The sequence below is a fragment of the Oryza sativa genome, chromosome 7, assembly GCF_034140825.1.
Source record: "Oryza sativa Japonica Group chromosome 7, ASM3414082v1".
In the NCBI taxonomy this organism is placed as follows: domain Eukaryota; kingdom Viridiplantae; phylum Streptophyta; class Magnoliopsida; order Poales; family Poaceae; genus Oryza; species Oryza sativa.
Window position 1 is genome coordinate 2,518,199 of NC_089041.1, and position 20,346 is coordinate 2,538,544.

Consider the following 20,346-nt stretch of genomic DNA (forward strand, 5'->3'; position numbering starts at 1 on the left):
TCGTCTGAAGTTAAGTACTGCTTATCACCTACAGACGGATGGGCAAACGGAGCGTGTCAACCAGTGTTTGGAGACATTTCTCCGCTGTTTTGTGCATGCCTGTCCAAAGAAGTGGTTCCGTTGGTGGGCTTTAGCAGAATTTTGGTATAACACTGCTTATCATTCAGCGCTTGAGAGGTCTCCATTTGAGGTACTTTATGGGCATCCTCCTCGTCATTTTGGGGTGTCGAGTACAGCTGAATGTGCAGTTCCAGATCTTGACAAGTGGCTGAAGGAACGGGCAGTAATCTCCAGTTTGTTGCGTCAGCATCTTTTACGAGCTCAGCAACGAATGAAATTTCAGGTCGACAAGAAGCGTTCTGACCGCGAGTTCGCTACGGGAGATTGGGTTTTTTGAAGGCTCAACCTTATGCACAGAGTTCTCTTACCGGGCATACCAATCACAAACTTGCTTTTCGCTATTTCGGACCTTTTCAGGTACTGAATAAGGTGGGAGCAGTGGCTTATCGACTACGATTGCCGGATGATTGCTCGATTCATCCCGTTGTTCATGTCTCCCAACTTCGACAAGCTGTGGCACCAACCACTGCGACTGATGTTCGTGCTCTTCCTACCATGGCACCAGAGGAGGTGGTTCCTGTTCAAGTTCTCGCCCGGCGAGTTTCGAAGAAAGGAGCTGGAGCTGTGGAACAAGTCTTGGTTCGTTGGACAGGTCAATCATCAAGTGAGGCTACCTGGGAAGATGCTGCGGCTTTGCGTCTTCGATTTCCGGATGCGCCGGCTTGGGGGCAAGCCGCTTTCGAAGGGGGAAGGAATGTTACGGGTGCTGCTACTGTATCTGAACCGGTAAGGGAGAATAATCCTGTGAAGTCTGGGAAACGACCTCAAAGGGAGAGAAGGCCGAATGTCCGAGTCTCTGGGCCGGAGTGGTCTTAGGCCAGCTGTATGCCGTGCATGTATATAAGCACAGGTAGAGAGAGGAAAGGATATCAAATATTTGAGCTGTAAACTTGAAACCAAACTCTGTCTCTACTGCTCTTTCCTCTGCTCAAGTATTTCTCTCTCGTTCTGTTCTCTGTCATCCTCTTCCTTCCAAAATCCCCAAAATCTCTAGCCCGATCGTAACACGTGGCCTCCGCATCCCGCGTCGCCGCCGGCTCTTCCCACGCCGCCGCGGCCTCAGTGTCCAGCGCCGTCGCGGCCTCCGCATTCCTCTGTGTCCCACGACGACAACGCTGCTGTAACCGCCGCTCTCTGTGTCCTCGCGATCTCGCCGAGAGAGTGAGTGAAGAGAGAGAGAGGGGAAGAGGGGAAGGGTAGGTATGACACTTGGGTCCCTCTATTTTTTTAAAAGAAAATGTTGACTGGATGCCACGCGTACGCCAAGTAGGATAAAACCGCTCTGAATTGGGTCCAGGGGGGTAATTCGTCCAGTATTGAAAGTTCAGGGTGAGTAATGTCCGGTTTTGTGGTTCAGGGGGTAATTCGGTCGACCACGATAGTTCGGGGGGTAATTCGTACTTTTTCCTTAAATAAATAACGATTTGCTATATATTTGTCGACAAAATTTTCCTCAAAAATTTGACAGATGTAATTATAGTACAATCGTAGTGTAATTACACTGTAACTTGTATGTAATTACATTGTAACTATAGTGTAACTTGTATGTAACTTTCAAAAATCTCTCCGTAACATGTTATTTCGGTAAATTGGAGGTCGTGGGAACAAATTCTTTTATATGTGTGTGCTATGATTTGTTTTCTTCCTCACCAAAACAAATCTTGTAATAGATCTAACGATTCAAAATTATGTGAAACTTATATATAAGTTACACTGTAGTTACATGCAAGTTACAGTGTAATTACACTACGATTGTACTATAATTATATCTGTAAAATTTTTAGGAGAAAATTTATCGACAAAATGTATAGGTAGTCCCAATAAATAAATGTTTCTCATGTGGTATATGAGTTTTCTTAAAAGAACGGCTTGGAATTGGATCGAATCTGAGAGAATTGGCCATCGATTGGACAGCATAACAAACGGGTAACTTTTCTTTTCTTTTCTTTTTTCTTTTTGCTTTTTCATTCCTTAATTAATTTGTTGTGTACGTTCGAGCTTTTCGATCTGCGAATTATTTTTGGGGGTCAGTTGGGACATAGCTTTCAGGAGTGATAGGCGAGACTGCCAACTATGAACCACATGAAACAATTAAGATATAGTCTCTTTGATTCTTTTTCATATTATAATATTGAGAAAGAAATATCTAAACTAGAGACATGAATATTCAAAACATAGTTAGAAAAAGGTACTTGCGTACCCTTATAAATTGATGGCTCAAATTATTTCTTTGCTGACACTAATAAGTACACACCAAGTGATGTGGTGATAAAGTTATCTATCACACACGCGTGTGTATGTTTAATTTCCAACTTATTCACTCGATCTAAATATATATTTCATAGAGTCGCTCTGGTGATAGAGCGTGCCATCTTACAATAATAATCTTTACATACCTCTTTACATACACTTCAGGAACTTCGTCGATGTTGTAATCTTTATTTATGAGAGTTTCAACTAATTAACGTGTTGATCACGAGAAAGAGATGCCTGTTCCATGGAGCTTCTCATTCATGATAGCGTCCAAACGTCGAGCCATCTCTGGTGTCATGTGGTTCGTCCAGTCTCCTGCTCCACCTCTTCTAAAGAAAGAGTCATTCGCAAATGTGTTGTTACGAGGCACATGTACAGGAGATGAGTCTGCCTTGTTGACCTTCAGATTTTTCATCTTCTCAAAGCTGCACAACCTCACGATGTCCATGAGTCCATCACGACACCAGCCTCCTCCTCGTCGGGCGAGAATGGTTGCCCGACGAATCGAGCCAGCTTCCTAAAATTGTCGATGGGGTACTGCAGCATCTCTTCGTACCTCAAGAACAACACCGTCTCCGGCCTCGCCTTGCTCGCGTTCCAGTAACCGACGATGTGGTTCCAAATAGGGCCGCTCAAGCAGCGACCCTCACAAGCAAAGCTCAAACACGTCATGGAATTGGAGCTCAGGTAGTATTCTTCTGGCGAACTGCCACATACTCCCTCCTTCCCAGAAAAAGACAAATCGTGGTTTCCGTGTCTAACGTTTAACTGTTCGTCTTATATGAAATTTTTTTTATAATTAATATTTCCATTATTGTTAGATGATAAAACATGATTAATACTTTGACTTACCTTTTTAATTTTTTTTATAATTTTTTCAAATAAGACGGACGGTCAAATTTAGATACGGAAACCCAAGGTTTGTCCTATGATATGATACAATCATGTCGTATATGAGTACTAGATAATGTTATTGTAGTATATAGTGGTTCTTATTATTATATACTCCCTCCGTTTTAGGTTATAAGATGTACGTTTTAACTTTGATCAAAGTCAAACTGCTTCAAATTTAACTAAGTTTGTAGAAAAAAATATTAATGTTTTTTACTCAAGATAAATTTATTATAAAAATATATTTAATTATTAACTTATTAAAAATATTTTGGTAATTTAATTATTACTATACTTGGCTATAAACTTAGTTAAACTTGAAACAGTTTAACTTTGAACGAAAGTCAAAAACATCTTATAACCTAAAAAACTTAGTTAAACTTGAAACAGTTTAACTTTGAACGAAAGTCAAAAACATCTTATAACCTAAAAACGGAGGAAGTAGCAAAAAAATCATTCACCTGCATATGTATATGATTTCGCAGTCAAGGTTGTCGCTGATGGAGGTGGGGAGAAGCGAGTGGTGCATGTGCGTGGCCATGAGCCTCGGCGACGGCAGCGCGTCCATGATCTTGCTCCCCAACCCGGCGGCGAACAGCTTCTCCATGAACGGGACGCAGTCGTGCGGGTTGAGCCGGAGGAGCGGGTGGTGCAGCAGCTGCGCGTCGCCGTCGCCGACGGCGGGCGGCGGCGGGTGCGCGCGGCGCGCCATGGAGGCGAAGGCGAGGGCCTTGAGCCACGTGGTGCCGCACTTGGGGAGGCTCGCAATGGTGGACAAACCCTTTTTAATACCGGTTCACAACGTCCCTATAGTCCCGGTTATACAACCGGAACTACGAATCCGGAACTAAAGATACATATTTTTAGCCCCGGTTAAAATAACCGGGACTAAAGATGGATCTTTAGTCCCGGTTAGTGTTAAAAACTGGGACTAAAGATTTAGTCCCGGTTAGAATTAACAACCGGGACTAATGTTTTTTTTCTTTTTTTTCCTGCTTTCATGATTTCGAGCACCACCATTCATATTATCCACGAATCATTTTAACACCACAGATCATTCGCAAAATCCCCAAATACATCAAGCTACATTTTTATCCCCAAATACATCACAGATCAATCACAAAATCCCCAAATACATCAAGCTGCATTTTTATCCCCAAATACATCACAAATCATTCAAAAAACATCTCCACAAATTCATTCACACATCACACATCACACAGATCAGAAAAAAAATCGACATCGCATAGATCGGCCGCACATATCACACAGATCAGAAAAAAAACCATATCACAGAGATCGGGCGCCGGCCGTCCACCGCCTCACCGGCCTCCCGCCGGCCGCCTCGGGCTCCGCTGCCGCCTGGGGAGCGCCGCCGCACCGGGAGCACCACCACCCGCCGCCTCGCCGCCCGCCTGGGGAGTGCCGCCACGCGGGTCTCACCGCCCGCCTGCCCGGCCGCCTGCCGCCTCGCGGGCCTCGCCGGACTCGCCCGCCCGGCCGCGCGCCGCCTCGCGGGCCTCGCCGGCCTCGCCCGCCCGGCCGCCCGCCGCCTCGCGGGCCTCGCCAGACTCGTCTCGCCGGCCGCCCGCCGCCTCGCCGGCCTCGCCTGCCGCCTGCTCGGCTGCCCGTCTCCCTGCCGCTGCCGCCCGGCCTCACGTGGTAGGAGGAGGAGGAGGAAGAGAAGAGAAGGGGGAGGAAGGTGAGAGGAGAATGGATGGAGGAGGTTGAGGCTGAGAGGGATAAGCTAGCTAGCGAAGGGATGGAGAGGACGGTGGGATCGAAGGGATAAGGGATAATTAATGAGAGGGGAGAGGACTGTGGACTGGCGCGCGCGGCTCAGTTGATTTTTAGTCCCGGTTGGTATAAACAACCGGGACTAAAGATCTATGTTTAGTCCCGGTTGTTTATACCAACCGAGACTAAACATGAGCTGGGACCTAACTCGACCCGACAACTTTTTGAACCGGGACTAAAAATGATCTTTAGTCCTGGTTAATGTTACCAACCGGGACTAAAGGTCAAAAAGTTTTTAACTGGGACTAAAAATCATCTTTAGTCCCGGTTTCTATTCGAACCGGGACTATTGTGAATTTTGGGTGACCAAGCAAAGATGGTTTCTCCACCAGTGTCGCGAGGACGATGTCGCCGCCGCGCTGGATGGCGATGATCCCGGGCACCCACGTCCTCTGCACCCACGCACCTTGGTAGCAATTCAGGTGCATCTTGGGGTTGCTAGGGAGCCACCCGTACTCTTCCATCAGGCCGGGATCCACCGCCGGCGTGTCGCCGGCGGCGATGGCGTCGTTGAACGGCAATGGCACTGGCCCCAAAAGAGTAGGTTGGTTGGTGGTACTAGCCAATGTTTTAAATAGCGGGCTAAACCATTTAGCGATTAGCTTCTTAAACAGCTATAGCGGCAGCTATAGCGGGCTAAATGAAGCTATAGCTGTTAAATTGTATATGAGAGCAAATAGCTAGAACCCTTCTCAAATAGTTATAGCGGTAGATAGCGGCAGCTATAGCGGGAGATTTAAAACGCTGGTACTAGCCATGGTTAAGTATAATAATGGCAGCCTCCAGCATGTGTGATATATATATATATATATATATATATATATATATATATATATATATATATATATATATATATATATATGCTTGCTGGTTATTATGCATGCGCGAATAGTCGTTATCCACCTAGCTAAGGCTGTGTATGGTAGGTCGAGTTTCCGTACTTAGAAGGTAATTGTTTATTAATGGACGTGTCTACAACTAAACCGTTCTCTGTATGTTCATAACTAGCTACCTCAATTTTATATCTAGTATACTCAAAAGTGTATGTTTTTTTCTTGTTATGAAATTTTCTCTTAGATTTACTCATCCGATTTACGATCCGATTACACCATTGTGTTCATAACAATTAAATCTTTATAAAAAGATCTCACATAACTATATTTTTATGAAAAAAATTCAAATTACTTATATATTATATCTAAATTACTTTTAGATTTCATTAAATTACTTCTTAGTCATAAAAGTAATTTAATAAAGCCTGAAAGTAATTTACCTATATTAATATAGAAGTAACTTAAAACAAAAGTGAAGTAACTTGTTACGGCAAAAAGAAATCAATACATTCATGTTGTGTGTTGTTTATTTTATAATCAGTTTTAGTCAATGACGTAATTTGTGCTGATTAAATTAATTTCTATATAGACTCATGTTTTTACCTCCGTAACGGATTTACTTTTAATATCGTGATAAAGTTACTTTCTTTTTTTCTAAGTTACTTCTATAATATATATATATATATATATATATATATATATATATATATATATATATATATATATATATATATATATATATATATATATATATATATATATATATATATATATATATATATATATATATATATATATATATATATATATATATATATATATATATATATATATGTGTGTGTGTGTGTGTGTGTGTGTGTGTAAATTACTTTTAGACTTTATTGAATATACTTTTATGGGTCTAAGAAGTAATTTAGTGAAATCTAAAAGTAATTTAGATATATTATAAAAGTAATTTATAATTTCATCAAAATATAATCATGTGAGATCTTATTATAAAGATTCAATTCTTACGAATACAACGGTGTAATCGGATCGTATATCGGATGATTAGTTTAAGAGAAAATTATTTTTGAAGCCGGCGTAGTGTAGAGCATCACATGGCTTCTAATTTGGATTCATCTCACGTCCGTGGATCACCAGGCCATGTACGGACGCACCAGCGCTCGTGGGATCGGACGGCCGATGAACATGTCGCGCGATAGGGCAAAACAGAGAGCGCGCGCGAATTAGATTTTGCCTTTATTAATGTATAATTAATTTAAGTATTAGCTATAAATAACTTAAAAATATATTAGTATAATTTTTTAAAACAACTTTCGAATAGAAATTTTTTTAAAAAAAATGTACCATGCATTTAGTGATTCGAAAAGCATGCACGCAGAAAACGAGATAGTTGAGCTAGGAAAGTGAAGAAAAGAATTTGGTCTAAATCGGTCTATCTCTCGAAATATGCAAGGCTTGTCTATTTTAGCATTACATTAAATGTCAATAATTTTTTAATGACACGTGCGATATTTGGAAAATGTAGCTATATTGGATAAAGATGTGCATTGTTTTATTTATGACCACATGCATGATAACTGAAAGCAACAGATAAACAATAACAGTACTGGTCATAATTAATCATCAGACAGTACATATGAGATTTATAGATAGCTAGAGACTTGATCTATTGTGATTGAAAATAACGAGATCCATTGATTCCGGTCAATCTAACGATTTGAAACACAAAGTACCAATTAGAAGGTAGTACTACTTGATATGTGGGCTGGAGTAGCTAGGGTATTAATTTAAAGATTTAGTGGAAGGTTAAGTAGGTTATTTGCATCATTGCCACGTCAAAGTGTGAAGGGCAAAACAGTAAAAAGATATTAACAGTAATTTAAAGATCATCTACCAAAACTAAGTAATTGATAAGAATTACGAAATTAATAGTACAACTAAGCAATTGATTGGCTGATAGGTCATGTAACTATTAATATAATAAGTAATTAATCAATACGTAACTAAATATTAAAGAAATCATTGATTAATAGTCACTACTAGAAAAAATTTTCTATTTTTGCTGGCGGCCTACGGCACTGTCAGTGTCTAAAGGCCAATAATAATATAGTATTTTCGTTGGCGGTAGCCGGCCGCCAGCGCCAATTCATTTTCTCTCGCGGTTTTCTTAAGATAGCCACCCATGAAAATTTATTTTCACAGGCGGTGCACTATACCAGCTGCCAGTGTTAATATTGGCCAAGGTTAAAAAAAATGACGGAGCGACACCGCTCCATCCGTCTCTGTCAACGCTCGATCCACAAATCCACAGAAATTTACATCAATAATTTCCAGTAAAAAATTTCCATTCACAATCACAATTTTCCGTTAACAAAAATTTGAAAATGGATATTAATAGAGCATTCAAGCATCCATATTAAAAAAAATTGAACATCATTCAAGCATCAATCTAAATACGGAGCATCACAAATATCAACAATTCAACACATTAACAGCAACAGAATAGACGAGAACCATCGTCGTCGGCGTTGTCGCACTCGAGATTGTCGGCGTCGTCCTTGAAGTGGCCAACAAGAACCACCGCCTCCTCCTCGACGCCGCCGTTGTCGAGCCCCACCGCAGCCTCCACCGCGACGATGCCGCTACCGAGCCCTGCCGGCCTCCGCCTCGCCACCGCCGCTACAAAGCCCCGCCACAGCCTTCACCGTGGTCCGCGCGCTAAATCTGAGAGAGGGAGAGGGGGTGATGGTGACAGGGGAAGGGGAGGAGAGAGGAGAGGGGGAGAGAGAGCTGGGACTAGGCGGCGGCGGATCCGCCGCTAAATCCACCTCCGAACGCCGCCGTGTGGCCCGTCGCTGGATCCGCTGCCCGCATCATCCTCTTCCTCCACCACGCTGCCACCCCGCGCCGCCGCCAAGCCACCTCCTCCCCGTGCCGCCGCCCACCGAATGGAGAGAGAGAGGAAGAGGGATTTTGGGAGATAGGCGGAGAGACCAAGGGAGAAGAGGGAGAGAGGCACGGTGTGGGGGCGCGCGGTGGATTTTATTAATTAGCCTAAAAAATTTTGTACAGCGGTCCTTTTTACGTACCGCCATCGAAAACACTATTTTCGCTTGCGGACACTTATGAGCTCCGCCTTGAAATTTTCTAGAGCAACGCTATGAAAAATCGCTTTTTAGTAGCCAGTCGTTCAAGATGCAATAAATCTATAATGATTAGGTGAGCCGGAAGATGAGAATCAGGGATAAGTTAGTTGTGACACTGGATAAATTATTATATTAGAGACGCTTAGAAATTTTTGTAGATTGAGCGTCCTTCAAGTAGAGAACAGAAGCCTCGCCACGGGTGGCACCTTCGGTGATGGCTGTGGTATTGGCGTCGAGAGCAGTGTGTAGATGATGGTAAAAGTTCTTCTGTGAAAACATCACACGTTTTATGTTTATCTGATCGGACAATGTAAGTTTTCTACCCATTTGGGGCGGAGCCCAATGGGCTGGAGTGGGTTCCAAGGCACCTGGGTCCAAAAAAAAAAAACAGCCCTTACCACCCCAATTTGACAAAGAATAAGTTTACTTTTCCTACCTCAACTGTTGCAGACCAGGCATGAAGGATCCCTCGACTATGAAAACCGAATCAGTTTACCTCCTCAAGTAGTTTGAACAGCGGTTTTATCCTACGTCACTGCGTGACATGTAGACTAGGTCTTTATCCAGCATGGCGCCTACGTTTTATCGTAGTCAAGAAAAAAAAAGATGGGGACCTACTAAGTCTCCATCTTCTTCCTCCATCTCTCCCTACTCTATCCCTTTCTCTACGCAACACGCCGTTTTCGCTCCTCTCACCGTGCACCCTCCCAGGCTCCGTTTCTGCAGTGGCAGCGGCTGGTCGGCAAAAGTCCCCGGAGAGCTTTCACGTGGGCTGTAGCCACCTGTGTCACTGTTTTGTGGTACAAAAGGAGGCCACGCACTGCGCACACCACACAATGGATGCAAATTCTACGCAGTTCACATGTCAGCCACATGTCAGCCACTGCTACTGCATCAGCACTTCAGCAGTAATCCCCACTGCCACGCGACTGATAATCTGAACATGGTCTTTTTATTCATCTATTCTCTTTCTTTAGTATGCACATATTTTCTTTTCTTTTTTGGGCTGTATGCACATCTTTTTGACCTCGTAAGTGTGTACACAACTATCCCACGGCTACACCGTAGGGCATATGATAAGGATTGAAATCTCCCATCAGTTGATCGTCACTTGTTGGTGCTATAGACTTAATTATGTGTGTAGCAGTCCCACACGTACTTCATCACAAATTAAGGCGCAATAATACATTTTCATTATGTAATCAAGGCATTGTCCAATAAAAGATAGTATTACCTCTGTGTTTTAATATATAACACCGTTGACTTTTTGATAAATAATTGACTATTCGTCTTATTCATTTTTTTCAAATATAAACAAATTTTATGTCATATTCAAAGAATATTTGACGATAATCAAGTCACAACAAAATAAATGATAATTACATAATTTTTTTTAATAAGATAAAATGGTGAACTGTATCTTAAAAAGTCTACGGAGTAATATTTTAGTACTACATTTAATGTCAATATTTTTTTCTAGCATGTGAGATAAAGGTAGCTATTGGATAAAGATATGCATCGATTATTTATGACCACATGGATAATAACTGAGAACAACATAACATAGCTAGATAAACAACATATATAACATGGAGTATTTAGACAGTACATACGAGATTAACAAATATAGCTAGTGACTGCACAACGGGCATTTTATTTTTACATGATTCCTTAGTAGATGGCATAATCTTTATTTACGAGTCATAAACTAGCATGCCGAGATCATGAGAAAGAGAGGCCTGATCAACGGAGCTTCTCTTCTACGATGGCGTCTAGCCGCGCGTTCAGCCATCTCTGGTGTCATATGATTTGCCCAATCTCCTGTGCCCCCTTTCCTGAAGAAGGACCCATTGGTGTAGGCGTTTTGCTGGAGCGCAGGAGACAGGCCAGCTGCCCTGTTCACCTCCAGGTTCTTCATCTGCTCGAAACTGCAGAGCCTCACAATGTCTTCCACGTCGCTGGCTTCCTCCTCCTCGGGCGAGAATGGCTGCCCGACGAACCGAGCCAGCTTCCTGACGCTATCAGCCGGGTCATGTAGCAGCTCTTCGTACCTCAGGAACAACACCGTCTCTGGCCTCGTCTTGCTCGCATTCCAGTAGCCGAGGATATGGTCCCAGATTGGGCTGCTCAAGCATCTGCCCTCGCAAGCAGACTCGAACAGTTCGAGGAATGGGATCTCCGGTAGCCTTCTTCTCACGAAGTGCCACAGGGAAACTATCATGTCCTTTGGATCCCTGTCGTTTAATTTGATACATAGAACCATATATATATATATATATATATATATATATATATATATATATATATATATATATTTAGAGGATGTTGTATTACTTGGTGGTGGTTGTTATAAGAATACAAATACTAACTTTAGTTTTATACGTAGCGTTGTAGATATATGGACATGGGTTGTTTGACCTTTTATTTTATTAAAAAAATACTACGTATAATTTATTTTAATAACTTGTTTGATCATTAAAAATATTTTAAGCATAATTTATCTATACTATTTATAAAAGGGAGTAGTGGTGGTGGTTGTTCTCCCACCAACCCCACTACCAACTCCTAACTTTCTTTTAGAGGAACAATAACATGTGGGGCTAGAAAACTCATATGTCAACCATTTCCACCAACTCTGTACCTTTTAAAGATGTGGGGCTAGAGAACTCACATGTCAACCACTTCCACCAACTCTTTATTTTTAAAGGAAGAAAAAATAATAGTGTAGGACTAAAAGGTCCACATGTCACTAACAAATACATGCAACAATTAATGTATGATAATAACAAGTTAATGGTAGTTTTTTAAAAAAATTTAAAAAAAATCACTATTTTTTACTAGATTAAAAGGACATAAAAAGCAAATACTTATATTGGATGTTCATAATAAAAAGATGATTCACCTGCATATATAGATGATTTTACAGTGAGGGTTATCGGTGATGGAGGCGGGGAGAAGCGAGTGGTGCACGTGCGTCGCCATGAGCCTCGGCGACGGCAGCGCGTCCATGATCTTGCTCCCCAACCCAGCGGCGAACAGCTTCTCCATCGACGGGACGCAGTCGTGCGGGTTGAGCCGGAGGAGCGGGTGCTGCTCATCCCCGGCGGGCGGGTGCGCGCGGCGCGCCATGGTGGCGAACGCGAGGGCCTTGAGCCACGTGGTGCCGCACTTGGGGAGGCTCGCGAGGACGACGTCGCCGCCGCCGCGGCGCGGCGCGAAGCCGCCGCGCTGGATGGCGATGATCCCGGGCACCCACGACTGCAGCAGCCACTTCCCCTGGTAGCGCAGCAGCTGCAGCTTGGGGTTGCTCGGCAGCGACGACACGAAGCTCTCGTACTCTTCTTCCTGCGGCAGTACGACGCCCGGATCGGCCTTGTTGGCGACGGCGCCGCCGGCATTGTCGACGACGACGTCGACGAACGGCACTGGCCCGGCCATGATGATGGGTTCGTCGCCGGTGCTACCCATGATAGGCTAGCTGTGCTATATATCGTCCGCGCTGACTATGGCGAGTACGTATATATAGCAGAGTTTTAAATATCTAGTTAAACTGCCGCTGTCTTCCGCTATAGTTGTTTGAGAAGGGTTTTAGCTATTTGTTCTCATAGTCTCATGTATAATTTAGCCGCTATAGTTGTTTGAGAAGCTAACCGCTAAATGCCTTAGTCTGCTATTTAAAACATTGATATATAGTCATCAGCCACGAGCCTAGATAGCTAGCTAGCTACTCCCTCCGTCCCAGACTAAACTGATTCATGAGACCGAGCGGTTGTCCCAGAAAAAAAACGACTTGTGCCCAAAAAACGAGGGAATTTAACTATTTGCCACTTTTAGGTTTGCCAATTATCCAAATACCCCTCTTAGGTTTGCATAAAATAATTTGCCACTGGAGAGAGGTAATTTCTTAACTATTTGCCACTTTTGCCAACGTGGCGTGCCACCGTGCGTGCCAGCGTGGAAAGGGCCCCACCCGTCAGCCCCTCTTCTCACCTTCTTCTCTACCTCCAGTCGCCGCCCACCTCCCTTCGGCCCGCGCCGTCGTCGGCCGCCAGCCCGCGCTCGCCCATTCCCCCGCCGGCCCCGCTCGCCCCACGCCGTCGACAGCGTCCACCACCACCACTCCCCCGGCTCCCATCCGGCGCTCCTCGCCAACCCACGCGGCGGCGGCAGGCGAGTTCACCGAAGCCATTCGGAGCTCACCGAAGGTCTTCTCCTCGGCGACCAACTCCTACTGCGCCAAGCTCCGCCGCCTCCTCTCCACCCCGGCCTTCTCCGCCGCCTGCCTCCTCTTTGGCCTCGCGGGCTTCCTCGCCGACGCACTCTCCATCTCTTGGTCACCAGGGAGCACGTCGCGTGCCCGCTGCCCGAAAACCTCCCGCCTACTCTCTGTCTCCATCGCATGAGACTGCGTGGGGCCGGCGGCCGACGATGGCGCAGGGCTGCGGGAGGTGGGCGGCGACCGGAGGTAGAGAAGAAGGTGAAGAGAGGGCTGACGGGTGGGGTCCTTTCCACGCTGGCACGCACGGTGGCACGCCACGTAGGCAAAAGTGGTAAATAGTTAAGAAATTACCTCTCTCCAGTGGCAAATTATTAAGTGCAAACCTAAAAGAGATATTTAGATAATTGACAAATCTAAAAGTGACAAATAGTTAAATTCCCTAAAAAACCGAGAAGCAATGAACGTCTGCTGCATTGGTGTGATCGAGAAGGACAAGTCCTCTCTCTCTCCCCTCACGTTCACATTGATTCTTACTCTACTGGATGGTCTCTGGATGTACTGTAGTACTACTACTAATGAGTGGGTACAAAGAACGATGCTGATGAATTGATGCAGTAGTAGTAGTTAATAAGGTCACTTTGGTATTTTCACTTGAATCCTAAACTTGCATTGGGATGCTAGCAATCAGTATTTTCCGGGACGGAGGGAGTACTTAATTGGAGTTTATGGTTTTTGCTTTCAGAATTTATCGGATCGATCAAAGCTAGGTTCCCTGTTTACGTCTAACATTTACTCCCTGGTCGATCGATATATATATATGTATATGTATACATGTATATATATATATATATGTATATATGTATATATACATATACGTATATGTATTATATGTATATGTATACATATGTATATATACATATATACATATACATATATGTATGTATATATACATATGGGGGGCAATTGTATTCTTGCCCCTACTTTCATTTGCAATTATGATTTTACCCTTACTTTTTAAACTTTGTGATTTTGCCTTTACTTTTTGATGTTGAATGGTCTGTTTGCCCCTGTTTAACGTCTGTTAGGTGGACTCAGATTAAATGAGTTTAAGAAAATAAGAAATTGACTTGCAAAATGTAAAAAGACATCTCTATCCCAAACCTTTCAACCTAAGCCACTGCTGACTCCTCCCGATCCCCATACCCCATTCCGACCTCCGTCCCCGATTCCTAACCCTCGCGAGCGGTGGCGGCACACGCGGGCTAGCGAGAGCGAGGAGCGCGCGGTCGTCGCGGAGGAGCGCGGGGTGAAGCAGGCTGGGCCGGCGCGAAATGGCGATGTCAAGCTGAGCTAGCCCGTCGCCGTCCGCCGTGGTGGGCACTGGGCTCGTCGGCATCGGCCTCGGCTATAGTGCCCGAACCGCTGCACAGCAGATGATCGAGTACATACGTACTGCTGCATATGCGTAGCTAGCTAGGCTGCCTTGCCTCCATTAGCATGGCCGCGAGGAGCTCGCCTGAGGCATGATGGTGACAAGGAGGAGAAGAACAGCAAGGAGAGGAACATTTGAGTTTTATTGTCTTTTACTTTTTCTTCTTTGTCACTCCCCCTTTAGTTTTTATTTTTCTTACTGCCTTGGACTATTGGTTGGTTCCTAAACTGGATAGGGCCAACAAAGCTATTCTGTTGTTGAAAGAAAGAGATGAGAGTAGTGTTTCTTGTTTGCATATTCATAAATCCCTTGATTGTTAAAATGATTAAACATGCAGGGCAAGTTCATACGTCAGGCATTGAGGCATTGAATTCATACCTCAGTCCATAGCGTTTCTTAATTAATAAATCCCTTGATTTTTTTTAAACATATGCTGGAGAATCGCATTTCTTGTGTAATTACAAAGTTGGATTTTGTTGTTAAAATAATTAAGCATGCAGGGCAAGTTCATACCTCCGTTTTCTACTGTAATCGTGAAACACAGCCAAAACACAAAGTCCTCACAAGCCAAATCTGCAAGGGCATAGATGTCCTTTTACCTGTCAGTTAGCACCATTAAGTCCTGCTAACGGAACAGGGGCATACCTGAGCTTCAGTTCAAAATAGTGAGGGTAAAATCACAAAGTTAAAAATACAAAGGTAAAATCACAATTGCAGTTGTAAATAGGGACAAGAACACAATTACCCCTATACATATATATATATATATATATATATATATATATATATATATATATATATATATATATATATATATATATATATATATATATATATATATATATATATATATATAGAGAGAGAGAGAGAGAGAGAGAGGGGGGGTTCATACATATGTTGTTTTGCGATTAGCATATCGCAATCGAGCCCACAATTAGGCGGTCGGCATTTCATTCCGAGACAATTTGGTATAGTATAGTAGGTGGTATAGTATAGTAGGTATTATGATAGGAGCTAGCCTGTAATATAATGTGTGCTCTCTCTGCTTATTGCTAATATAATTATTTGTCACCTAGCTACTTAAATTGTAGTTATTTCGTATTAAAATATAGCATTATGGAATATGATAAATTCTAGTAGTATGAATCTGGATAGAAAGCATTTTCAGATTTACAGTATTAGCAAATATATTTTTTGCCGGATTGGCGTGAAAGCCGGTCGAAGTTTATTAAGAAGGTATTAGCAAATATCTCATCCAATACTATGTGCTATATATATATATATATATATATATATATATATATATATATATATATTGTTTGGGACGGAGATAGTATAGTTCTGCTAGTTGAATCCATATATATTTCTCGCATTGAAGTTGTGCCTGCTATTATTTATGTCCAAACATTTATTTTGTGGTCGATCGGTTGTACTAATAGATTCATACACAGTGTTTAACGGGACCACGGTGTGATATATTGGTGTATCACAAATTCACAATCGAGCTAACAGCTGTATGGATCGATCAATAAATGCAATAGTGATCTCTCTTGGACTTACTATAATAAAATCAGTATGAATCAACAAACTGCTTAGTAAACAAATGGGAGTAGTATTTAAAACAATTAAATTTCCGATAAAATTTATCTGAAATTCACTGGTTTCAATTGGGAACCAAGTGGTGAACCATAATTATTAGCAAAACCGTTCTAGAGTTGAATTCGATGACCTGGCGGTTTTCTATACCCTGCCTTGAAAAGAGAGTGAATAGAAAGTTGCTACGCATGCATGCAGCTTACAGTCGATCATCCCATTTCCAATTCGTTGAGCAAATCTAGCTAGGAGCAGAAAGCAATAGCCATGGTGGCCGCTGTCCACCAAAAATACTTGGTTAGGATGAAAAACGAGCCGAAGCAGGCTTGTCTTGGCTTGGCTCGTGAAAGCTCGGTAGAAGAGGGGCTTTGACTCGGTTTGGCTTGATAGGTTCAACGCGGATTTGAACCTATCAAGTTGAATTAAAACTGAAGGTTCGGCTTAGATATTTAACTGATTTGAACAAGCTGATCAAGTTGTCTCGTGAACCTGGCAACAAATAGACCAGCGTCCAACACGGAGAGTGGGAGGAGTCGAGGAGAAGAGAGACCAAAGGAGCCAAGGAGGAGAGCAACAAGTCGGTGTTCGAGTCGAGACTCATGAGGCGGCCAGCCACCAGACACTAGTTGTGTCACCCCATAAACGCCACGATAAGTCGGCAACACAATGAGTGGTGATTCTTCAGTCTGCTTAGGGAGAGGAGGACTGTGTGATAAGTTTGTGGAGGTGATAGGCATCGTGAATTGCTGACGATGGCATGCGACATCATTGTTTGCATCGTGTGTGAAGCGGTTGGGAGGGAATGACGGGATGAAAACTGGTAAGGAGGGAGGGGTGAGGATTGGCTACAAAATGGGCTATGCTGGCTAGGCTAGATATGCGAGCTAAACGAGCCAAACGAATGGCTCGCGAGCCAGCTTGGGCTCAACTCATTTCGAAAACAAGTTGGGAAGAAAGCTGGGCTTGTCTTGTTTGAGCTTACGAGCGTGAGATTTTCTTTTCCGCCCATATTTAGAGAGCTTTCATGTCCGATGTAGCCACTGTGTCACTGTTTGTGGGCCAACCTTTTCTTTTTTTTTTCTTTTTGGTAACACACTAAACACAACATGGCTGACATTGTATCTCGTTCCCATTTTTTTCATTCGCGTGCTCGCTTGCTTTAGTTCTGAGCAGAAATAATCCCAAAACTTATTAAAAGTGGATGGATGCATACATATGAATATACAAATCTTTGATGTGTTTCATAAAAAAGAATATTAATCTGGTGTGTTCGCGAGTTAGCGTGATATCAAAATATTCAAGTCATCTAAAAAAATCTTATTAAATTGCTAACTACTAAACAATTTTCTTTTGTTAATTTATTCTTCTACTTTTGAATGCACATCTTTTCAAAGTCGTCATTGTGTACACGACTATCTCGCAGCAACACAATGGGGAGAAAGGGCCCTGGAGCTCTAGAAGAGAGAAGAGGCACCGACGAAGCATCAGTAGCAGAAATTTATCGGCCTTGCTGCTTGGTTCCCCTCTCTCCTACGGTCCTACCCCAAAGCTCACCGCCCCGTGGCCTACTCGGCTGCCGCCATGTCATGGAAAAGAGGGGAACTGCAGGAGGAGATGAGGTGGAGAGAGAATTGAGGGAGGAGAGAGGGGAGGAGAAAGAGAGAAGTCACTGACATATGGGCCCTGCGTGCTGACTCAGCAGGTTGTGATGGAAATAACATGCTTGGAGACATTGATCATTTCATCAATTTAAATGCCTAATGCTTAGCCGCACGATCAGCATGTGTTGATGAAAAGATGCTTGCATACAACAACCTCTGCTGATCGAGTCAATCACTGAAGACTTGGTTCTCACGTGAAGAGAGAACGTGCGCTTGTGGCCGTTTGGCGGCTGCGTTTCTCACGGAGCCGATCCGGCTTTGACGCGGAGGAGCAACGGATTGAGCATGGACTGCCGTTCAGTGTTAGCTCTATATAGGAGTCAAGGAGACGTCTTTGAAGGACACAGAACACAACAGCCATCTACTCTGAAATTCCTCAACTGCTGCCGTGTTGCGTCGCCGTTGATCCAAGCCGGCCGTGGTGCTCGTCGTGCAACGAGCATTCCGGCGAGCGGTGTCTCCGAGCCTTCGCCGCATTCGCACCTGCACGGGGGCGGTGTAAAGGTTTCTGGACAGCGTATTTCTACGCTTCCACTCGACATCATCGATTGACTGCACTGCTTCGACTCGCTGATCTCCGTCGATCCATTCAGTGAGTGAATTCTTTCGTTTACAAAGGAAAGGAACCAGTGCATTTCTAATCTAGTTTTGTTCGTACCTGAGTTTTGTATATGCATGGTACTGTTCATCTAGATTAAAATATTGCGGCTAGATTACCATTGTGATTAGCCTAATGACCTACTTGGCTTGGTTATTTATATCTTGTTTGATATCTAGCATGATAGAATTTATGAGTTTTTCTTGTCCTATCATGTCGCAAGTAGGTTATGCTTACTGTATATGCTCTCAAATAATAATGCTTGGAATAAAATTAATGGCGAAGTATGCACTACTTCCAACAGGTTGGACTTTGCCAACTAGCCACGTCAGCAAAAGAACACCTAGGAAGTTAGTTTGCATCAGTTCTAATAGTTCAGGGGTCAATATATCTGCTACTATGAGGGATTCGAATTAGATTGGACATCTCTAAAGGATTCAAAGTGGACTTATTCCGCTTGAGAAACATTGACCTTTCGGCCCATCTACGGCCATAATCCATCATCACTAGTACGTGTACAGTGGGCCCTTGTGTGGGCCGGTGCCACAGTTAGTGTGTGGGCCTGGCCCTTTTTGTTTTATAAAAGGCCCAAACAAAAGTCACTCAAGAAGTCACGATATGGCTTACCTTTCTTTCTTTCTTTCTTTCTTTTTTCCCCTCTGAGCAGAAATCATCCCAATCTATCTTGATTAAGCAGTCGATACATACCTGACCATTCAATTTAGATAATCAAATTAAAAGAAACCACCATCTTGGATCACACATTCACACCAACATAATGCCGAATCGGATTCAATTGCTCTTTTCTTCTTATGCGTTGTCAACTTTGTTCTTTCTCTTCTAGCAAAAACAAAACAAAAAGAAAGAAAGAAAGAAAGAAAGAAAGAAAGAAAGAAAGAAAGAAAGAAAGAAAAAGATCTTTGTTCTTTCTTATCTTCTTTTTGGAACGGACTACACGTATATACTAGTACCATGCATGCATGTTTGTACATATGCAACAACCTCTTAATTTGATCTTTTCTCAACTGTCATCATTGATTGGTCTCGTCTTCTCATCGTGCCACAAGTTGGCTAACCACTTTAATCCGTACGAACTTGTAACTAAAAACAAACGAAAGCTAGACTAATCGAGGTCTAATTTAAGTTGCAACATACTTTGCTCTACCAGATACTAGTATGATTAGTAATATACTAATATTACATATATAATGTTTGTGTATTAGTGGTCATGACTCATGAGCTGGCCACCCATAATACCCAAAGAAAATCTTGCAAGTTGTACACTAGAAAATGCATGGATTAATTTAATTAGCTATGGAGACTTGTATATATATCTGCTTGATGGTTGCTGCAACGTCTAGCTCGTGTGGCCCATTCATAAGCATGTATCAGGAGAGAGCAACCATATCTTTTCGCCCTAAGAAGAGACTAATTGATGCGTTGTGTTGATGGTTACTAGCATCCTACCACCCTTTTGCATCACAACTTTGCAATTAGCTTTTGTTGATGGAATAGTTAATCAGACAGATAGTTTAATTATCTGTTCTTTATGTTTCTAGCTTCCTCTTCACTTTTGTCTAGCTCTCTTTGCTTCTGAGCCATCCTGATTCTTTCTTAAAGGGAAATCTTAGGAGTAGATTTATTTGACTTAACTCCTTTTCCTCCTTTGATTTGGCAGCCCCTTTTTATCTTTATGTGTGCTGGGTATACATGACAGTTTTGTAGGTGAACTTTCTGACTGATCAGTGGATTCCTGCACTTAATTAGGTAGCTATAGCCACTCTTGCATATGTTACA

The 20,346-nt window shown here is 42.9% G+C and overlaps 1 protein-coding gene and 2 pseudogenes across 1 annotated transcript; all 3 read right to left on the minus strand.

Moving 5' to 3' along the window:
* Positions 1-2,589: 2,589 nt before the first annotated feature.
* On the minus strand, positions 2,590-5,525 carry LOC136351191 (cytosolic sulfotransferase 12-like). The gene is made up of 2 exons (XM_066312336.1): positions 5,343-5,525; positions 2,590-4,045 (listed from the first exon to the last, which is right to left on the minus strand). Exons 1-2 carry the CDS (start codon positions 5,523-5,525, stop codon positions 3,722-3,724), a joined length of 507 nt encoding a protein of 168 aa, XP_066168433.1. The 3' UTR covers positions 2,590-3,721.
* Positions 2,594-3,088, minus strand: LOC107278257 (flavonol 3-sulfotransferase-like; annotated as a pseudogene).
* Positions 5,526-10,610: 5,085 nt separating the features above from the next.
* LOC4342402 (flavonol 3-sulfotransferase-like) lies at positions 10,611-12,550 on the minus strand (annotated as a pseudogene).
* Between the last annotated feature and the right edge of the window lie 7,796 nt (positions 12,551-20,346).

Coding starts and splice junctions, on each gene's coding strand:
- LOC136351191 (XM_066312336.1), bottom strand. CDS start 5,525: ATGGAAGAGTACGGGTGGCTCCCTAGCAACCCCAAGATGCACCTGAAT. Junction 4,046..5,342: donor CAAAATTCACAATAGTCCCG/GTTCGAATAGAA, acceptor GGTATTAAAAAG/GGTTTGTCCACCATTGCGAG.